Genomic DNA, 20,856 nt, shown 5'->3' on the forward strand with positions numbered 1-20,856 from the left:
CCTCTTTCTCGACCTTCAGTTTTGCTTGTTGCTCTCAGCTGCATTCCCAGCCATTGAGGGTTCACTGCTGGTGTACACAGTAACGGTGGTCCTCCATTTTAGACAGGAAGAAGGAGAGCAGCCCTGCTGTGTGTCTGCACGATGAAGCTAACACAACCCTCCTCCGCCTGTGCCCCCCCACCTCCACCACCACCTCCACCTCCACCAGAACCATCACCCTCCCCTTTAGGGATGAAGATATAAATAGAGACATGTTCTTCTCTCCTTCTCACAGGCGAGCAAGACTCCTGCTAAGTCACTAACTCATCACCGAGCTGCGAGCTGGGGGCAGAGAAGCTTTTCGGCTGCGGAGGAGTAGGAGGTGGAAGTGGCGGTAAATTGTTTGATGTAATGATGCAAAACAGAGATGCTGGTGCAGTGCGAATCACTCCAAGTGCTTCAGTATGGACATAAGCCGGGAGGGTTTGCTCAAGTAATTTAGCATATGGCACAGATGTGCTTAATGTTAATTTTGGCTTTTAATTTAAGCTGTTATATAAGCCTAATGTTGAAAAATAAACAGTCTCGCTCCCTCAAAGCTAAATATGATCCAACATGAGCAGTTGGGAACACTCGCTGACCAAGGAAACTATGCAGGGACACACGCTTCTATCAACGAGGGCTATAATTATTTCAGAACTGCTAAGAGAGTGGGGCTTTATCTCAGACACAGATATTCCCTCATTAGACAAACAGAATGAAATAAGTCCTCCTTAATCCCATTCATAACACAGCCATTACCCTCGGCTGGTGGCCAGCTCCACCTCCACACTGCCGTCCCCAAATCAACTGCCATGTAGCGGGCCTCCAAGCCCCTGGCCTAAACCCACCATCACCCTATTTAAAGCCACTTCTAATGACCAATGATTTGAGACCCTGTCCACATGACAACGGAGTGTTTTGAAAATGACATCACAATGAGAGGGAGTGTGGGGTAAGGCTTTTTAATAGGTTCATTTGGCCAAGGCCACGGGGGTACTGGGAAAGAAATGCAGCCTTGGGCTTGTCTGCAGACGCTGGTCAGACGGGCAGTAATGAGACAGGTAAGGTAAGGCTGGTAAAAACTCAACACAGATTTTGTTTTGATGGTCCACTGGCCCTCAGGTCAGGTGTGGCGGCCCACCAGGTCCCTGTGTCCCTCCCAACATTTACCTAAAAAGCCATTTTCCATTTTGATTTCAACAGATTACATGAATAAATGATAACATATAAATGCTAACAATTTTGGGGCTCTACCAGGTTTGAATTTTTTAATTAATGAACAAGTAAACAATAGTAGAGAACATTAGAATATAGTTTTTGGCAGGCCTCATAACTTACCAATTAAACATTTAGTTAGTAATACCTTTACCCATATGTATCTATCTATCAGACTAACATATGTCTTTCCCTCTGCCCAAAGTAACAGTTGCCATGTGAATTTTCTTCCAAAGGCCTGTTCTCAGATCAGAGTAATTGCAGTCAGCCTCAGAGAGCTGACATGTCATAGGAGAGGAGACAGACCAATGACTGATGCTGCTGTCAGTGGCCCTTGACAAGTCCCGATCCGCTCCCCATTACATACCTGCACAGAAAAGGGGGGGAATGAGAGAGATGGATGGAGAATGGGATAAGGCGTTTGGCTCTGAGGTGTGGGTGAGGGTGAGGTGCCACTCATAGACGCAGAGTCAGTGTTCGCTTCCTCAAACAGCCCTCGGCACTTTCACTCTCAGGAGTCTCCAAGGAGTCCTCTGACAGACACACTCAGCCAGCTGTCAGCTCCCCCTTCCTCACACTTCACCCACTGTCTGTGTATATGTGCGGATATGGGGTTAACACACACACACACACACACACACACACACACACACACACACATATGTATATGTGCGGATATCGGGTTAACACACAAACCTGCACCCGCCCCAAAGAAATGCATATAAACACTGACATACACAGACACACATATATACATACATAGCTACACACACACACACACACATATGTATATATGTATATATATGCATATAAACATTCAACAACACACAAACTCACACACCCACGCACAAACGCTCTCTCGTGCCTGAAACCTTGGTTTTGACTACGGCTCTTTGCTACAGATATCTCCTTATGTTTGTAAACAGAGACACACACAAACACTCATAACAGATATAGTTACAGGCTGTCCTACAGAGTGCAATTGTACTGTCAGACTTTGTGGTTTTCCCCCTTTGTTCGGAGAAAAAAAACAGACCCTGACAGAACCGCTCAACATGTTTTTACTTGCCCCCCTACCCCCAATCTGCAATTCTGGTAAAAAGTTTTTGATATTTGAGCTGAACCGTCAATCAAATTATACCCCTCCCTTCCATGCTCCTGAAGCAACGTGTTGATTGGATGAAATTGTTTATACCTCAGTCCGAGTCACTATGTTTGTTTCCAATATTCCATTCCCTTTGTTCGAATATCAAGAGTTTTCTTGAGTGCACACTCAGAACGGACAGCTAGAGGACCGAGAGGAGCAATTAGCAGAATTTGACAAAAGGTAGATTGGATTTGAATTGTGTAATACAGCTTTAAATCTGGCCCCTGGAAACACTCAGGGAAGGGACAGAAAAAAATGGCCCCTGGGAGACAGCATTAGTTCATCTAGACCGGAGTGGACCGGCGTGTCTTATAAAAGCTGGACCGGCAAATAAGCACAAACAAACATGACACAAAAAAAGCCATCACAGTGCGCAACCCAAGATAAACAAAGTGATTTATTTTGAGAGGTGGCGTGACGTCATAATGACAACCTCCAGTGGCAAAAAGGATGCTAAAAATAGGCAGGGGGGGGGGGGGTACGTCAAAGCACTGGTACATATATGTCCATAAAGTGTGCAGAGCATTCCACAGATTGGAGCAGATGTCTGGTAGATTTGGTCCAGGCCATGGGGAAACAATAACAGCCCACACGCACTTCAAACGCCACGGAGGAGCCACAGCTCATCCTGGGACAAAGAGACAGCCCCCCCATAAGTACACATGCATACACGTACACATGCTCATGCACACACGGACCCACACTCACACATACTTAGATATACACACTCACACAAGCACTCATGCATACAGACATGCACACATTGACAAACAGACACACACACACACTCATGCATACAGACATGCACACATAGACAAACAGACACACACACACACTCATGCATACAGGCATGCACACATAGATAAACAGACACACACACACACACTCATGCATACAGACATGCACACATAGACAAACAGACACACACACACACTCATGCATACAGGCATGCACACATAGACACACACACACACACACACACACTCATGCACACATAGACATACACACACCCAAGTTCCTACTCCCTATCACTGGCCCCAATAGGGATTATTGAGGGGGGGGGGGGTTCTGTTTTGGCTTTACTGGCATTGTGTACATGAAGTGTTCCCTGACCCCCTTCCCGAAAGGTCGTGGTGGAAAAAGTGAGTAAGACCCCCCAACCCCCCCCCCAGCCCCTCCCACCTCCCCGAAACCAAAGGCCTACCAGCTGTCGTCTGAGAACTTCTGTGTGTGATGGGGATTTTATACTTCTCAACTCTCTTTTAATGTACCACTAGGGTAAGTGCAGTCTGTGGACAAAAGTACCAGTTACGCACCTTTGAAACCAGTTTCTTTCCCAAACTGTCACTGACTGTATGAATGCTGCTAAGACAGGATGCTGGTTTTGAGTATGAGCATGAATACCTTGACGTGTCATCTGTTCGACCGCTCCACTGCATCGCACAGCTGAGAGCGTCAACGTGACTTAAAGATGGTCTCCTTAGCAACCATACGAAATGTGCTCATCTGTTATTCTTCTACTGAACTGATGACCTCTGGTTTAACTATCTGCACGCGCTCACTCCCCTGTACATGCCCACTCCACCTTCTCATGTGGCTCTCCTCTTCTGCTTTTCCAATGAGGGAAGCCACTCACGGTTTCCCCGGACTCTTTGACCCTGTTCCACCAGTTGCCCGGCAGGACCGGGTGCGGTGCTGAGTGACAGCTGGATTGATGGGGGCTCTTCTTCCAGTTTTCAGCGGGGCTGCAAATGGTCTGGAACGGGGGCCGTGAGCTCTGGTGCATCTCACAGAGACGCGTGTCAACTTGCGAGTACAGGGGCCACTTCTGCCAAAGAGGATGGTCGCTTTCTCTCCCTCATAAACATTCTTCCTCTCTCTCTCTCGCTCTCTATTCCTCTCTTACCATCTAACTATCTCTTTCCTAATGTCTTAGTCTTTAACATACACTGTCACTCCCTATCTCCCTTTCTCCCTTTCTCTCCCCCTCCCACTAGCTATCTGACTCAGTGGTATTTCAGATAGGGTCATAGAGAAAGCCAAAAGAGGCTTTCAAGTGATCCACATTTTTGGGGGGGGAGCAGCAAACACTGTGTACTGTCACAATAAACATGTTCTCCGTCATTACTTGAAGCATACCCACAGACCTTCGAAGCGTTCAGCTTCACCTTGCATGGGATGAATGCGTGTGGTGCAACGGTTGCCTGCTTTCTCCAACTCTTGAAAGGTAACACTTTATTTGGATAGTCCGCCTACCGAGACTTTACAGACGGTTCGTTGAAATTCAAGTTCAGTCCTTCTACTTGTTCACTGAACATCACCTTTACCAAACCCAACCCCTAACCCTAATCTTAACCATACATTGTAGCTAACAGAGTTTCAATAGATCATTTGTTTATAATCTGAGCATCTGTAGATTGAAGTTTGACCCATCATCTTAGGCCCGGTAAGTGCAGCTGAACCCTCCTCTGAGCTGATCAATGCTGGGTTCACCCTCAGATCTAGAGGTTGGTTTTGATGGACTATTTGTCTGAAGTCATCACATTCTGTGTTTTTTTTCTCTCCTGATGTGCATGATGGGTTTCCCAAAGCCTGTGGGCTTCTCCTCTCTTAAAAAATGAAAGAAAGAAAGAAAAAAAAAATGCAAAGGGGGGAAGAAAAAAAAAAGAACGCCTCCACGACATCATCTATCCTGGCCTTTTAAGGAGTGCTCCTGTGGAGGCCTCTGAAGCACTGGCCCTGTTTCCCAGCACCCAGCTTCCCAGCTCTGGCCTCTCTCTCTCTCTCTCGCTCGCTCTCTCTCTCTCTTTCTCTCTCTCTCTCTCTCTTGCTCTCTCTGGCCTCTCTCTCTCTCTCTTTCTCTCTCTCTCTCTCTCGCTCTTTCTCTCTCTCTTGCTCTCTCTTTCTCTCTCTCTCTCTCGCTCTCTGACTCTCTCTCTCTCTGCCTTTCCTGCATATACACACATACAGACTCTCTCTTGACAAACACACTAAATATGTTTACATAGAGAGACACACATAGAGATACTCATGCAATTCCTGATCACACACTCACACACACACACACACACACACACACACACACAAGCACACACTAACAAATTCTCTTCCACACATATGTACACTTGCGCACACATATCACAGGGATCCATCACAGAACTCCCACAGGCAAAGACTAACCAAAGTATTTTGTCCACACAATCACACACATCCATATTCAGAAGCTGACACCAGAAAAAAAGTGTGAGCAGAATTATTACAAAGACATGGTAAACACAAAGTCTCTCGAATATCATAACACAGCTGAACACAGCGATTTAACGCAGAGATACAGCAAAGTCTTTCAGTGCATGGACAGACATACCAACAGTGGCAATAACAATAAGTAAAATAATAATAATAATAATAATAATAATACATCACATTTATATAGCGCTTTTCAAAGTTCTCAAAGACGCTAAAATTGTTGAATGCGGACACTACAATGCATCAGCACCACTGCAAGTACATGTTTCAGCTATTATGAGCTTTGAGTAATCATAAGTGTTATATATGTGTCATGCATGTTTGTGGTATATACCACATATTTTGTACACAGCTGACAGCTGACGGATGACCTATGACAGCTCCACGTGAATAACAGTAAACAGCAGCATCACGTGTCTCCTCTGTGTGTGTCAGTGTGTAAAAAAAAAAAGGCTTTTTATAAAGAGATAGAAAATACAGCGAACGAGAAAGTGAAGAGGAAAAAGAATACATGCAAGTATATCCACACACAAAGCAAGAGAGATAGTGAGAGAGAGGGATAGAGACATAAAAAGAGGAGGTGAAAGCAATGGCAATGACAAGAGAGATTAGCAACAGCGCTCAAATGAATCATAATGTTTCCATGGCAGATTGTATGCAGTTCCAGGTCTACTGTTCCTTTGCCCATCAGATAGGGCGCCTGATGCTGCTGTGACCCATGTTAGACAGAGCACCAGAGACCGCAGCCAAGTCCAATCTGGCCCGACACAACCCCTGCCTCACATATGAACCCAAACCCCATCGAGAGAGGGGGGATGGGGGTGCGTAGAGGCAGAGACAGTGTGACACAATCAGGCTATCTTCCATTAGTGTGCTGAATTTGATTAATATTTTATAAGCATTAGTGTGAATACTACCCGAACAATAAAATAAGAGGTCGCTAAGATGTCTTTACACAACAGGAAAAAACAGGTGCACTTTATAAATGAAGCAAAGTGACTTTATTTGCCTAAAAGGAGCTTCCCAAGTCCAAATCTGTCTGCAATTATGACAGACATGATGGTAGCCCTTACCTAATGCTTGGGACCCCATTATGTCAAAAGTGCAGTGACAAAGAAAAGGGGTTTGGTTACCTATCTGGAAACACTGCGCTGGAAACACTGTCGGAAAATTCATTCTGAGCTCGGGGGCAGGGCACAGGGGTGTCCCTCTGAAGGCCCTGAAGAGCAGGCTGGATATATAAAACGCAGGACCTGTTGCTGCAATCATGATTTGCCTTGGCAAGCTGGCAGTGCATTCAGAGGCCTCTCTGGGACATCACTTTTCTGCTTAATAAGCACCCCCCCATCACCACCACCACCTTTTTCTGAACAGTGCCTTGCCGTCGCCAAGGCAACCGAAGCGCTGTATCCGCCACAAACCCCCCCCCGAGACCCCCGGTAACCCCCCCCCCCCCCCTCTCTCTCCACCCCCGCCGCCAGGCTTGGCAGCCCCTTCGCCGCTCAGGGAAACTTCAATTACCAGCCACACTTTTTTTTCCCCTTTTCTTCTCCCCCGCCTCCTCAGTACCTATTATGGTCAAATGAGACGATATCGCAGGTCTGAAAAAAAGGGGGGGTGGTGGTGGTGGGACTCTTCTGCTGTAAATCTGCGGCCGTTGTCTCGTGCTCGCAGCGCTGTGACAGGCGAGGGTCACAGGGGTCGGAGCTCCAGGTGATGTGTTTCCATAAGGCCGGTGCGCTGGAGGAGGAGGAAATGTGCATATATGGTGTGTTCCTTTATTTTTGCCAGCCTCTGGATTTGCCGCTCGGGTGACTGCAGGCTCTCCTGCTCCTCTGGTGGTGTAGAAAGGGATTCTACCTGCCGTGCAGCCGAGTCGAGTTTGAATCGACCCCCGAGCTCTGAGTTTTGAGAGAAGAAGTGTCAGGACGACATACCAAGAGCTGTAATCTGAGAGCGTTTATCTCAAAATGGTCGAGAGGCCTAGAGAGCATGAGACTGACAGTTGGGAATACTGGAGGGACCATGGGCAGGAGCGGAAAGCCATGCGCAGCAGGAAATCGGCGGATGATTTCACAGACCTTATACGTTTCCTCCTGAGGGGCCACTTTTACAAGTCCTCCCCCCAACAACATGCACACACACACACACACACACACACAAACACACACACACACACACACACACACACACACAGAGAGAGAGAGCGAGAGCGAGAGCGAGAGCGAGAGAGAAGACCCTCTACACAAACAAATTTATCTCTGGTTACTTATCATCCATCCAGGCTCATCACACAGAGTTTCCTAGGCAACCACCTCGCCGGCAACTTCGGCAATGTATTTCTTTCAATGAAACAGAGCTGGAGAGAGCTGTCCAATGTTTATGCCCCAGAAACATCAACATACAAATAGGAAGCAATGTAAATAGCTTGATTTCCTGTTACCCTGCTGATTCACATGTAATACACCCTGCTTGTGAGTGTTTTAACTATACATTACTTTTACATAAGACTCCCTCTCCAGATATATTTATATTGCCTTCTGGCCTTTGCATAAATATCTCCACAATAGTTATCTTCCTAGGTAAATTGTTTTTTAATAAGAAGAACTGTAGCTGTCTACAAGATGGCTGCCTGCAGGAAGCAGCGGCTTAATGGAGGAACAGTTCTCTGGGGGAAAAAAACTGATAGACCAAAAGGGAAAGAAGAGCATCAGCCAACAAAGACCCAGGCCAGACTCCACAGGGAGTACACCATGTACATGTGTGCCAGACCTCTGTGATGCATCTCTGACCAGGGCAAGAGTTCTGACACAGATCAGGCGGGGAGGCCGGACCTGGAGCTGTTAGAGTAGCAAAAAGGGCAGTGCCATGCCACATTTGATGCCCTCTCTGCCATGGGGAAGTGGCTGGGTCAGGGAGGCAGGGGATGGGGGGAAGAAGGTGGCGCCTCCCTGACAATAAAAGAAGCCAGGTGTCTTCAGAGCACTGGCGTGCGGTGTAAACAGCACAATGCCCGCTGTAAATGTCAGGAGAGGCTAGGAGTGTGAGTCACACCAGTGTATACAGATTCCAAAGATGCTATCTATCTTCAGCTCGACTCTGCCACAGCAGGGACTCATCTTCTTCTTCCCTCCTTTAAGGGTAAGAGTATGCCCAGACACCAGGCTTGCAACCCCCTTTCTCCACCTCTTTTTTTCTTGAGTGCACAAACGTCACTCATATGCACTACCGTGGATCTTCATTTGGCTCACATTATGCCAAGGTCATGATAACCCAGCCTCCAAGACCATATACATGTAAAATAAGCAAAAATATCTGAAAAGAAAATTTGACTTCATTAAAATCCACGTCCGTCGCTGCAGGAGAGTGAGAGTGTGTCTTTAGTGTCTGTCAAGTGAAAGGATGAATGCTGTGACAACCGCTGGGGGCCACCGCTGAATCATGGGAACGTGGTCTCTCTCCCACTCGCCACAGGTCGGAAGCCTGTCGTCCCCGCTTCCTGTCTCCCATGTGAACATCTGGCGTGTTCCCATCTCCAGCTCCCCGTAGGCTCCAGCCATGCTGTGCAGCCCCCCCCCCCCGCCCACACTGAGGTGACCTCCGACCTCTTCGGTCAAAATATAACATGCTGCCTGGATCAGCGATGCCACTTCCGGGATTCTCCTTGTCTGTTTCCCGTCTGTTATTCCCTCTCCTTGCAGACTTTATGTTTGACATTCAACAAATGTCACTTCCAATGAATCCATTGTGCCATACACATTGTCTTTGATTCATGTGAAATGTACATTTCACACAAAATCCAGATAATTCTCAATACTACGCTGCTGAGTGACATGCCACCACACTGTACATCCACAGGGGGGCGCTCTTCAATGCAGTCAATATGTTGTCCATGGAAATGTTGGCACTGAATACAAATTTCAGCCTGTGTGTTTGTTGAATAAAACGAACTGCCAGTGCTCCAAGAGAAGGCTCTGATCTGACGCACCGACAAGAATGTCTTGCATGAAAACTGAGTTATTTTAGCATGTTTGCTTCAGATGTTGTTCCAGTCTAGTGAATGTCAACCACTGAATCACAATAACACTTCCATGGGAAGCTGAATCAGATGGACTCTTAGCGGTCTGTGCGTGTTTCAGGGTCCCACGCACACGTCACTCTGCGTTTCTGCCTCACAAGCCTTAATGAGTACCCACTTTTGTTTAATCACCAGCACGGAGCTGTACACACCACCACACTGCCCACGTGCACTAAATGGACGTCACCAGTTTGACACAAGTGGACGCTGAACTGTTCATGACCCAGTCCCAATGTTAACACTTGCAGAATTTGAGACGCGTTACCCGCTTTATCCGTTAAGGCTCAGGGCTGTCCCACTGTCAAACCGTCAGGTGCATGAGGGCACTTACGCAGACTTTTTGAGCCCCTTGTGCACACTTTCCGTAAGTCCGCATTTCTGCAGATTTTACCTGAGAGAATTACCCACAGTTGACAGCGTTGTGATGTAAAACCATGGGCGTCGCCACCATATAACTTGGGGGGGTCACGTCCCCCTCACTTTAAAAAAAAAAGTCGTTTGGACCCCCCCACATTTGCCATCAAAATATTAGTGCATGACTGGTCCAGCGTTCTTTCCATTGCTTCACAATCAAATCCGTTCCACTTTATCAGTAGGGGGAATACCCATAGCAATAGAAATCCACTCCGCGTTCTCCTGGTTTCCTACACATCACGCACCAGATTCAACTCCCATACTCTTTGATTGAAGCATTGCGCTAGCTGTTCCACAGACGAGATGGAAGGAGTTTTTTTTCGAGGAAGAGGAAAGTAAGTCAGAGTTGGCCAAGTTTTCCCTTTAGTGGCCAAAGCACCCTTATGAGACATTCTCTGGCTATAATAGCATTAAGTCACAAAGATCCTTCTGCAAACATTATGATTATAGCTAGATAAGTAAGCTATTTACCTACAACTAGCACTGGGCAATTTTGGCCGTGTTCAAAGGCGTCTGTTTCAGGCAGAAAGCGATGACCAGGATGTTTTTTTCAAGTAGCTACAAAAAAAAATGAAGGTGGTTTATTTTTTAACAACCGTGAGCTAATCTGGAGTTAACGTTAGCTAACATGCTAGTTTTTCTAACGACTTTTTAAATCCTCCTTTTAAATATTTTGCTCTCATAAAATGGAGAATAAAGTGCCAAAGTTGTCAAGTGTCAGTCCTCTGTGTATTACACCAAAACATTATCCTGGCTATCACCAGACCAAGCTCAATCTTATTTAAGATTGCAGATCGGGCTGGGTTTACCCAGTCTACCAGAACATAATAGTAGTCAGTAATTGCAGACCATGCCGACTCCAAGGAAAAACAATGAAAGAGAGAGATCATGTTGTATCTAAAAACATGGTAAATGCACCAGAATGCGGGAAATTGCATCTACATCTTTCAAAATGTTATGGGGGAGAACCCCCAGACCCCCCGCCAAAATATGCCCCCCCACTCCCCCACTGCTGACGCCCTTGTGTGAAACACAGCGTTACTAGGGGAACCCCGGAAACGTGATATGTCGCATACCATTTCAAGCCCTTGCCACCTCTTGCACTCAATCACTTACCAGGTGACGTCAATTAAGTCTGTGAGGGTTCACAGCTTAGGCCTTAGGGGGGACATTGGGATGGAGTCTATGAGTCATTACTCTTCCTGCTGCCTGAAATGCTAAGTACTTAGAGGACCAGTGACTGGGGTCTGATAGCCTGGAACTCAATCACAAGAGAAGATGTATTTGGCTCCCTCTACAGGCCAGATGCAGACACTACATCTGAACGCACTTGTGCAGCCCACAGTCGCCCTCTTCAGACAACCTCATCTTGCTCTGTATCTGTATCACTTCGCCTCCACTGTGCTCCTTAGGGAAAAGTTGACCTGAATTCCCATACAAAAGCCCCTGGACTGCTCTATTTGCACTGTCACTTTCATGAGAGACAGCAGCGGCGGCGGCAGCTCAAGTGAAACCAGCCTGAAACCCCTGGCTGTGCACTTTAATGCTGACGTGACAGGCTGAGGCTGATATGTTTATAATAATACATCACAAAAAAAAGAGAGGAACTCTCCTTCCTCGACGATGGACACAGCTTCCAAAACGCTTGGCACTCTGCTGGTTTCCCTGGGTCCCTTTCTCCTTAATGGGGCAATTAAAGAAGGGGATGAGCTGCTCTAAATGGACACTTCAGTGGCCCCTAAAAGGCCTTTATTGGAGGGATGGTAGTGGAGTCGGTCCAAATATGGCCAAGGCCAGAGAATGCCCAGATATATGAACACCGTCACTCCAGCACAGCTGTGTCCCTTCATTTGTTACATCAGCACACAGCATTGTGAGGATGTGTGTGTGTGTGTGTGTGTGTGTGTGTGTGTGTGTGTGTGTGTGTGTGTGTGTGTGTGTGTGTGTGTGTGTGTGTGTGTGTGTGTGTGTGTGTGTGTGTGTGTGTGTGTGTGTGTGTGTGTGTGTGTGTGTGTGTGTGTGTTGCTTTATGTTGGTTCTAAATACATTTGCTAGAGTATTTACAAAGTGCACTGCACAGATATGCACTACTTCAACAACACTCATAATTCTGCAATGGTCAAACCATAAACAGTGTCATAATGATGGGAATTATGCATGTGCATATTATTACATAATAGCCAATGCCAGCACAGTGCACAGTGCATTGCTCAAAGGGTTTGGTGCTCTGGACAAACTCCTATTGTGATTCGGAGAAATGTGTCCATGACCTCGCATTGATTTTAAAAGAACATAGTTGTCTCGTGATTTGTTTGCATATGTAATTTTGTTGAAACACAAAGGCAATAAGTATTCCTTTTTGAAGAAAAGCCAACAATATCGATGAAGAATTAAGTCACAGAATTACATTAGCATTGTAAAATAGGAATTACAGTCCCCTCCACAATTATTGGTACCCCTGGTAAAGATCCGTAAAATGAGTTAAAAAAATTACCTTTTGATTCATTGGCTTAGTCTCACACAGTCTCAATAAAATGAGAAATCCAGCCCCTTAATTGAAGTAAATATATTCTGAGAGAAAAAAAAACCTCATCGAGAAATAATTATTTTGAACAAAACCACTTGTGCCAGAATTATTGGCACCCCTCATTTAATACTTTGTACAACTTCCCTTTGCCAATAAAACCGCACTGAGTCTCCTCCTATAAGATCAAGATTGGAGAATACAGAGTAGGATATTTTAGATCATTCCTCTACAGAATCTCTCCAGATCATCCCGGGTCCTAGGTCCTCCCTTGTGCACTCTCCACTTTGGCTCGACCCACAGATAACTTATGTTATATTAAACTAGATGTTATATTAAACTAGATTTAATTTTAGTGTCTTTAGATTTAATTTTAATAAAAAACTTTTTTTACTACATTCCTTTTACTCTCATTTTATTATTGCTGAGGTGTTCTAGAATATAATCATAAATACCACTTTTGCCTCATGGTTTTTAGTTAGGTGAAATATACAAAAATATCAGGCATGGCAGACTACCTAACAAAAAAAGGCCTTGGTGTTGGAAGTGTTAAGGTCAGGGGACTGAGGTGGTCATGGTAGAAGCCTGATTTTGTGTTCTGTAACCTGTTTTTGTGTTGATCTGGACATATGTTTTGGATCCTTGTCCTGCTGGAAGATCCAATGACGACTTAGTTTTAGTTTTTTGGCAGAGGCAGACAGATTTTGATTTAAAATGCCCTGGTATTTGATGGAGTCCATGATGCCTAGTACACTAATGAGGTTCCCAAGGCCTTTGGAGGAAAAACAGTCCCACAACATCGCAGACCCTCCACCAGACTGCAGTGGGATCAGGTTCTTTTCAGCATAGTCATCCTTCTGTTTACGCCAAACCCACCTTTAGCTCAGTTTTCGTTTCATCTGAAAATAGAACACAGTTCCAATCAAAGTCCCTGCAGCGTTAAGCAAACTCGGCTTTTTTTCTAGCATGCCTTTCAAATAATTTATTGGCATAGAGGTGGCGTCTGACGGTAGCTTTGGAAAACGTTGTGATCCCAAGATGCTACATTTTTCTGTAACTCTCACACAGTCATCCATGGGGATTTTTCTTGCCTCTTTTACCATCTCCCCTCACTGTGCGTAGGGGCTAAATAAACTTGGGTCCTCTTCCAGGCAAGTTTGTAACAGTTTCAGCTGATTTTAACTTTTTAATTTCCCTAATTCATTATTTAGTTATGTGCTCTAATCTTTCTAATGTTGAAGAATGAATAAGGGAATTTGGCCTCCGTCACCTCATATTTATACCCCAGTGAAACAGGAAGTCATGGATTACTGCTCGAAGTGAAGCATGAAAGTATGAAAAGATGCTTCAGTAACATTTTGTTTATAAGAATTTCTAGGGGAGCCAATAATTTTGGCACATGTTGTTTTGTTAAAAACAATTATGTCTTGATGAGTTCTTTTATTTCTCAGAATAAATGTACTTAAATTAAAGGTTGGACTTTTCTCGTTTCTTTCAGTGTGAGACTAAGCTAATTCACCAAAACGTTAATATCTTATGACCCTTTTCTCATACTAGTGGGAGGGGACTGTATATGTCACATGATCATACTGTGCCTATTATTGCTGTACAGTAGGCAACATTTCCGATCATGAAACATGGGTGTGTGTAAGCATGTTTGTATCACAACTCATTGATCACTCATTTATGACTCATTGATCACTCATTGATGACTCATTTATGACTCATTTATGACTCATTTTGTCTATTATGTGCTTTATATAGAGCAGGTCAAGTTATCAGTACTTTTCATCTTTAAAAAAGGAAGAGATGTACTGTCCTACATACACTGACAAGAATACAGAAACACCTTTGTCACTGTCATTAAAGCAGGGGATGGACCCAAAAGGACAATTATACAATATCTATCGCTGAGCCCGCCAGGCTAGTTTTGGATCGTGGGACTTCCGGGGGGTGGGGGGGGTGGAAGAACAATCAACTGATTCCAAGCAACAAGGGTCAAGACTCTGTCTCACTAGCACGGTCATGCATGTTCACAGACAGAATGCTGTGTGTGACTGTCGGAGCCAAGATGTACGGCTAGCTGAGCAACGTTGCTTGTCTTGTATGTAGGCGGGTTTGCATTACGCGGGTAAAGAGGGAAATCTTCTGACTAGCACTGCACTGTAAACCTGAACAAGTTCAGAGTACTTAAAACTTTTGATGTAACCGATTACATAATAACATTTGAGTACATATATTATTATTTTTAAGTAAACTTAACCTAAAAATGATACATTGGCTAAACTGATTTATTTTGTTATCGTTTTCATAATTTTTAAGTTCACTGAACTTATATTCAAATATTTTTATACTTAAATCTTTTAATCTCTATGTACTAAATTATTTTCACTCAACAACATAAAATAAAATTAAGTTTTAAGCCTTAAAAATCAAGTTCAGTGCACTTAATATTGGTGAAAGAGTTCAACTTAATTATTCTGAGTAAATAATACTAAGCTTACTTTTTTTAAGTTAACTCCGCTTGATTATTCTGAGTAGGTAATACTTAAATAGCTAACTTTTTTTAAGTGAGCACTACTTATTTTCAATTATTGACCACATATACTGATTTTCTGGTTCTGTTTACAAACTGACTTCAAACTGAAAGTTACTCTACAAGAAACATTCAAATCTATGTAAGACTATTAAAAAGAGTGAGATGAGAAAAACTTAAGAGGTATCACATCATTTATATTTCTTGTAAAACAACTGACAAAATAAAAGATTACATCAAAGCTTTAAAGAACAGCGTTACAAAGTTAACAAGTCAACAACAAATCGTTTATTTCAACAAATAATGTTTTAAGGTGAGTAAGGACGGTTTCAGAGGTTTGTTGTCATCCAGACACATACAAAGGTTCTGTATGAGAAGGTGTGCGTGAGTTTTTTGGGATATTCTAAATTGAAAGCATATGTCAGGCCAAACAACAACATAAATGCCTCAGAAATCCTCTGCACCCAATTCAAAGATGTTCTCGCAGCTGAAGGGGTCGGGACCCGATGTAAGGAGAGCAACAGGAGCATCATCAAAATCTGGCTCCTCTTCCTCCTGCAAAACACCATCAATACAATTACCAGGAGAGTTTCAATGGAAACACTTACAAAAAAACTGGCAATTAATAATACATAGTATCAACTAATATTAAAGTTTCAGTAACAAACAAAATGTGATCACTGTTGTGCAGTTAATCCTAGACATACCTGAAGGTCATAAGCCTCAAGGATCACCCGTAGCACCTCTGCTGTCTTGCCAGTCCGTGATGCCTTCTGCTTGTACACAAAAATATCTCCTTTGGTTGACTCCTCTTCTTATATGTCTACATCAAATCGGTTTGTTGTTTATATGCAACACGAATGCTGTCAGGGCAAAAAGAATATTGTAGGTCTTAAGTAACTGAAGTTCTCGACCATTATTGTTAGCTTGCTGCTAACACTTTTATCCATCAGATCCATTAAAACACATAGAAGCTAGCTAGCTGCTAAAAAGTTACATATAACATTAGCATGCTGATATGAATTATATGGTGTTTCTGTAGAACATGAGTTGTTTTCAACATAAACAATTGATTGTTGTTTACTTTGCGAGTGAGTGAGTGAGTGAGTGAGTGAGTGAGTGAGCGGGTGAGTATGAAGTAAAAACAGTGGCTGCTTATAAACCACAGCACACCTTGCTTCTATTATAGAGAGAAAATGATTCCATATCCTAATGCACTTTTCACAACAAGAAAGCTTTAATGAAAAACACATACACCATTACTATTCATGGCAAACTGAAGGGCAAACCCATAAATGTTACATAATCTCTAAAATGAAAATTATTTCTCAAAAATATATCTCATATCAGGCCATTAGTTTAAGATTATTTAATTACACTCCACTTGAAGTTTTTGGCACTTTGCATTGTTACCACTTAAGCAGTCATAGGTTCTAGAATGTGCCAGGGGTTCCAAACATATCAGGCAAATTCATGTGCAAAAAGGTGACAAATATAGGAACCCTAAAGGGATCCGGATGTGTCTCACCAGAGAAGAGCTCAGCTTCCACAAGTTCACCTCAAGGGGGCGCCCTATCCGCTTTACTGTATATCCAGGAGGCGTTCTGCTGTGACTCAGTGTGAGGGAAGGCATGCATTCAGATTTACTGAAGATTATCGGTCTGCTGCATGAGAATGAGATATAATTTCTTACAGTAGTGTAAAGATAATTTTAAAACTAAATCTAACTTTAGGGGAACCTCACCATAGCTGTCATCAGGGCAGCAGCATCAGAATCTGAACAAACTCTTTGGTGTTGGTTTTGGTAGAGGAGTCGTTTAGCAACCATCAAACCTATCATTTTAAAGTAACACAATGCAACAATTTGACACCTTTTGAGGTATGGTTTTATAGGCAACTAGTGTTGGTACCATCCTCAAATTCATTTGTATAGCATATGGTCATGTGAAGTACAGATAAACACCTGTGTCTTTCCCACTAGCCATGCAGGATATGCCCTATGTAGTTCTGGAACACCCTGCAAAAATGGAAGAAAAGCTTCACAGCATGACATTATTAGCTATACTGCCAAAAGACACCAGTTCGTTTTTTGGCAAGCTTCTATCAGTGTCAACTGGGCCGTTGGTGATGTTTGCAAGGTTTTTGCAATTGGATTAGTTTATGGCTCGGTCCGAGCCACTATGTTCGTTTCTCACTTACAGAGCCAGGACTGTGTACGAACGAAAACGTTTATTTTTATTTTTTTTTAATTGCACACACTGACCGGACTGTGAGGAGCAATTTGCTGAATTTGACAATTAAAATTGTGCACTGCACATTTAGAAATATGGGGTGTATAAATGCAAGCAAGGTGGAACGCCAGGCAACTTTTTAAGAGGCCATGTAGACAAAACAGACATACGACTCTGGTAAGTGGTTATACTCTGTCCATGCCTGTTACTAAATAGGATATAAACATACATTTGGCTAAATTACTTTACCTTCCTTCCTGGGTTTCTTTTAATTTAATGTTAAATCGTACATCTCCAAATAGCCTATACTCTGGCCACTCCCACAGTCGTAAACATGTTCAAGTTATTACCGTAAAATGTTCCTCTGTGTCGTGTCTGTGCCCCTGATTTTCGGCGTTTGAAACCCTTTCGGCCTCTCCGTACGGCACCGCAGCTGAAGACGGTATGTGCTCCGCTGAGCTCCTATGACAATCACAAAATTGTTGTCCTATATATACGTTTTGAAGCATTCATTTGCGTTTTATGTCTTCTAGAAACATGCCAGCGAAAGGCCCACTCCAATCTGTCCAGGTCTTTGGACGCAAAGTGAGTAAAAAATATTAAACATCCACGTGTGCCTTTAAGCTAGGTGGCTAGCTACTGAATTGGCGTACAACATGCTACCTGGTTAGCTTGTCAGCAGTTCACTGTCAATTTTTACAACGTGCTACAGCATATGTATGTTAGTTGTCATAGAACAACGAATGGAATGTTTCTTGAAACGTCAAAATGTTAACCTCGATAGATTTAGAGGAGTGAGTTATAGTTAAGCGCGTGTTTCATCAAATGCGGCCTAGTAATACCGCCTATCGCATTGGCTGCTTGGACCAGCCGTGCGTGGTATACAATTAGGGAAGGAGCTAACGCTATTTAGTTAGCAGCCTACATAACGTAATTAACTAATTCCTGAAATGTGACTAAAAGCATGTACATACTTAATCTCGTTAACCTTACCTCAAAAATAGCAGTTAAATGTATGGCATGTCTAAGTTAAATAGCGCACCTGTGTTGTTAGATAGCAATGTAACGTTGTCAGCTAATTTATGTTAGCTTGCTAGTAACCGAACCTGGTCGAGGGCATTAGGCTTGCCAGAACAAGTTAAGTGACGAACGATCTAGTAAGTGTTGGGTAAGGAGACCAAGAACATTTATCCGATTACCTTGTTTGTTTGTGTTTTAAACAGAAAACAGCCACAGCTGTTGCCCACTGCAAGAGGGGAAATGGCCTCATCAAGGTGAATGGCAGACCTCTTGAGATGATTGAGCCAGCAACTCTTCAGTACAAGGTATGTGATGTTGCTGTCGTCTTGGCTGTTCCTTGATGTGCTGACGATTTACTTTATGAATAGCTGTCTGATGTGTTGTATGTCTCAGTAGAAGTAATGATATCTGATGGGAGAGGGAAAGGCAAGAAATTAGCATTATTATGTCAGTGATCCATAAATCATTAAGTGTTTCGGATGGTTTGGCCGTGTTGGCTGATTGAATATTTAAGATGAATAAGAATTTGGTGAGTGAAACCAATGGCTTATCTCAAGACTTCCTGGGGTGGTACACTTGGTTGTTTTTTTGTGTTGTACACATGTGTGGCTACAATATATTGCTGTATGGCATTGCCAACTATCTGCCTGTGTTTAGTGGAAGATATTACATTTGCAGATGTCGTCTAGCATGTAGATCTATCAGTCAGTCTACTGGAAGGAAATTACTAATTTCATTTTATATATAAAAAGTGTAGATAGGTGACCTTTTGCAGTAAGGATTTGGTTCCAGGTGTTTTCAAGGGTGTCTGCTGAAAGGCAGCTCCACATCTGATTACTGATATATTTTTGACAGCTTGACTGCCATAAGGATTTGGATTTCAGTAAAAAATATTCCAACTTTATCCATATCTACATACTGTTTGCTGAGGAAATGTGAAGTTGTGACCTAATGCTACGTGCTATTGTGTCCGTAGTTGCTGGAGCCCATTCTTCTGCTGGGCAAGGAGCGTTTTGCTGGAGTGGACATCAGGGTGCGTGTGAAGGGTGGTGGACACGTCGCTCAGGTCTACGGTAGGTGGATGGATGGGAAGACGCATAGAGGGAGCACATCTTGCCTTCAGTTTTTGAGATTTAAAAAATACAAATGTGTCCCTCTTAGACTATTCTGGTATCAACGCTGTGCTTTCTCGTAGACAACAGTGGTTTTTATTTATTTCGCTGTATCAAGTCTTTGCTCTCTTCACTTTCAGCTATCCGTCAAGCCATTTCCAAATCCCTGGTGGCGTACTACCAGAAATGTAAGTTCTCATTTAAACGGCAAAAGCCTCAGTCAGTGGGGTGTTTTTTTGTGTGTGTGGAGTTTATCTTTAAGGAGAGGTGATTTTTCTCTACATCAGTTGTTCAATACATGTTTAATTTGTTCACCTCCTGCAGATGTCGATGAGGCCTCTAAGAAAGAGATCAAGGACATCCTGATCCAGTATGACAGGACTCTATTGGTGGCTGACCCTCGTCGCTGCGAGTCCAAGAAGTTCGGTGGACCTGGAGCCCGAGCCCGCTACCAGAAGTCCTACCGTTAAACTTGCCCTGTACATTTTCATGTAATAAAATTGAGGGAAAAGAATTTCTCAGTTGTTGGGTGTTTTTGATTTTCGTTCCTGAGATCACGGCATACATCATTTCATACATCAGTCCTCATGGTAAGTGATGGGTAGAAGTTAGCTTTTGTGGTGTAAATGGAACAACAGATCTACTTCATTTAGTAAATCAGTGCATTGCAGAAAACTATGAATGCAACAGAACCTGTGAGAACCTCACATTATTTTATTTCAGTTTAGAAAACGTGACCGCAGAATTTGACATCTTGATTTTATGTCTGTTTAATGTGCCATGCAATAGTCTCGTGATGTTTAACTAGATCAGGGGGTGGTCTGGCTGATGTGTATGAGACCCTCTAACCCAGAGGGTCCCAAAGTGTGGAGTGGTTGAAAGAGGCTAAGGTTGAAAGAACTTCAGAACTTGGTGATTAATTCATTCAATAGTCATGTTACGTGCATGTCAATTGTATCAATAATAAGGCTAGCCGTCCCTTCTTAACCTTTATGTAAAAGGCCCAGACCATATTGTAAAGTAGGCACGCACAGAAAAGACAGTGACATAGGCCATTTAGCTTTTCTTAAAACATCTTTTCTACATTTAAAGAGTTAAAAACATTTTTCGTTTCATTCATCAGTTAAAGTCAAATATTTTACCAGTGATTTAAAAAAAAAATTGATCAGAACTGTTGTCTAAAACATATTACTTAGCTTTTGGGTGATGAGGTTATAGCCTACTTTACATTATGGTCTGGGCCGATTAGCCTTGAAGTTAGAAGGGATGGCCAGCCTAAAAATTGATACAATTGACATGCGCTTGACATGAA

The 20,856-nt window shown here is 43.3% G+C and overlaps 1 protein-coding gene across 1 annotated transcript; it reads left to right on the top strand.

Moving 5' to 3' along the window:
* The first annotated feature begins 17,767 nt into the window (after window positions 1-17,767).
* Window positions 17,768-20,058, top strand: rps16 (ribosomal protein S16). The gene is made up of 6 exons (XM_012815485.3): window positions 17,768-17,854; window positions 17,946-17,997; window positions 18,636-18,737; window positions 19,409-19,505; window positions 19,685-19,732; window positions 19,869-20,058. Exons 2-6 carry the CDS (start codon window positions 17,950-17,952, stop codon window positions 20,012-20,014), a joined length of 441 nt encoding a protein of 146 aa, XP_012670939.1. The 5' UTR covers window positions 17,768-17,854; window positions 17,946-17,949; the 3' UTR covers window positions 20,015-20,058.
* The last annotated feature ends 798 nt before the right edge of the window (window positions 20,059-20,856 follow it).

The sequence above is a fragment of the Clupea harengus genome, chromosome 16, assembly GCF_900700415.2.
Source record: "Clupea harengus chromosome 16, Ch_v2.0.2, whole genome shotgun sequence".
In the NCBI taxonomy this organism is placed as follows: Eukaryota; Metazoa; Chordata; class Actinopteri; order Clupeiformes; family Clupeidae; genus Clupea; species Clupea harengus.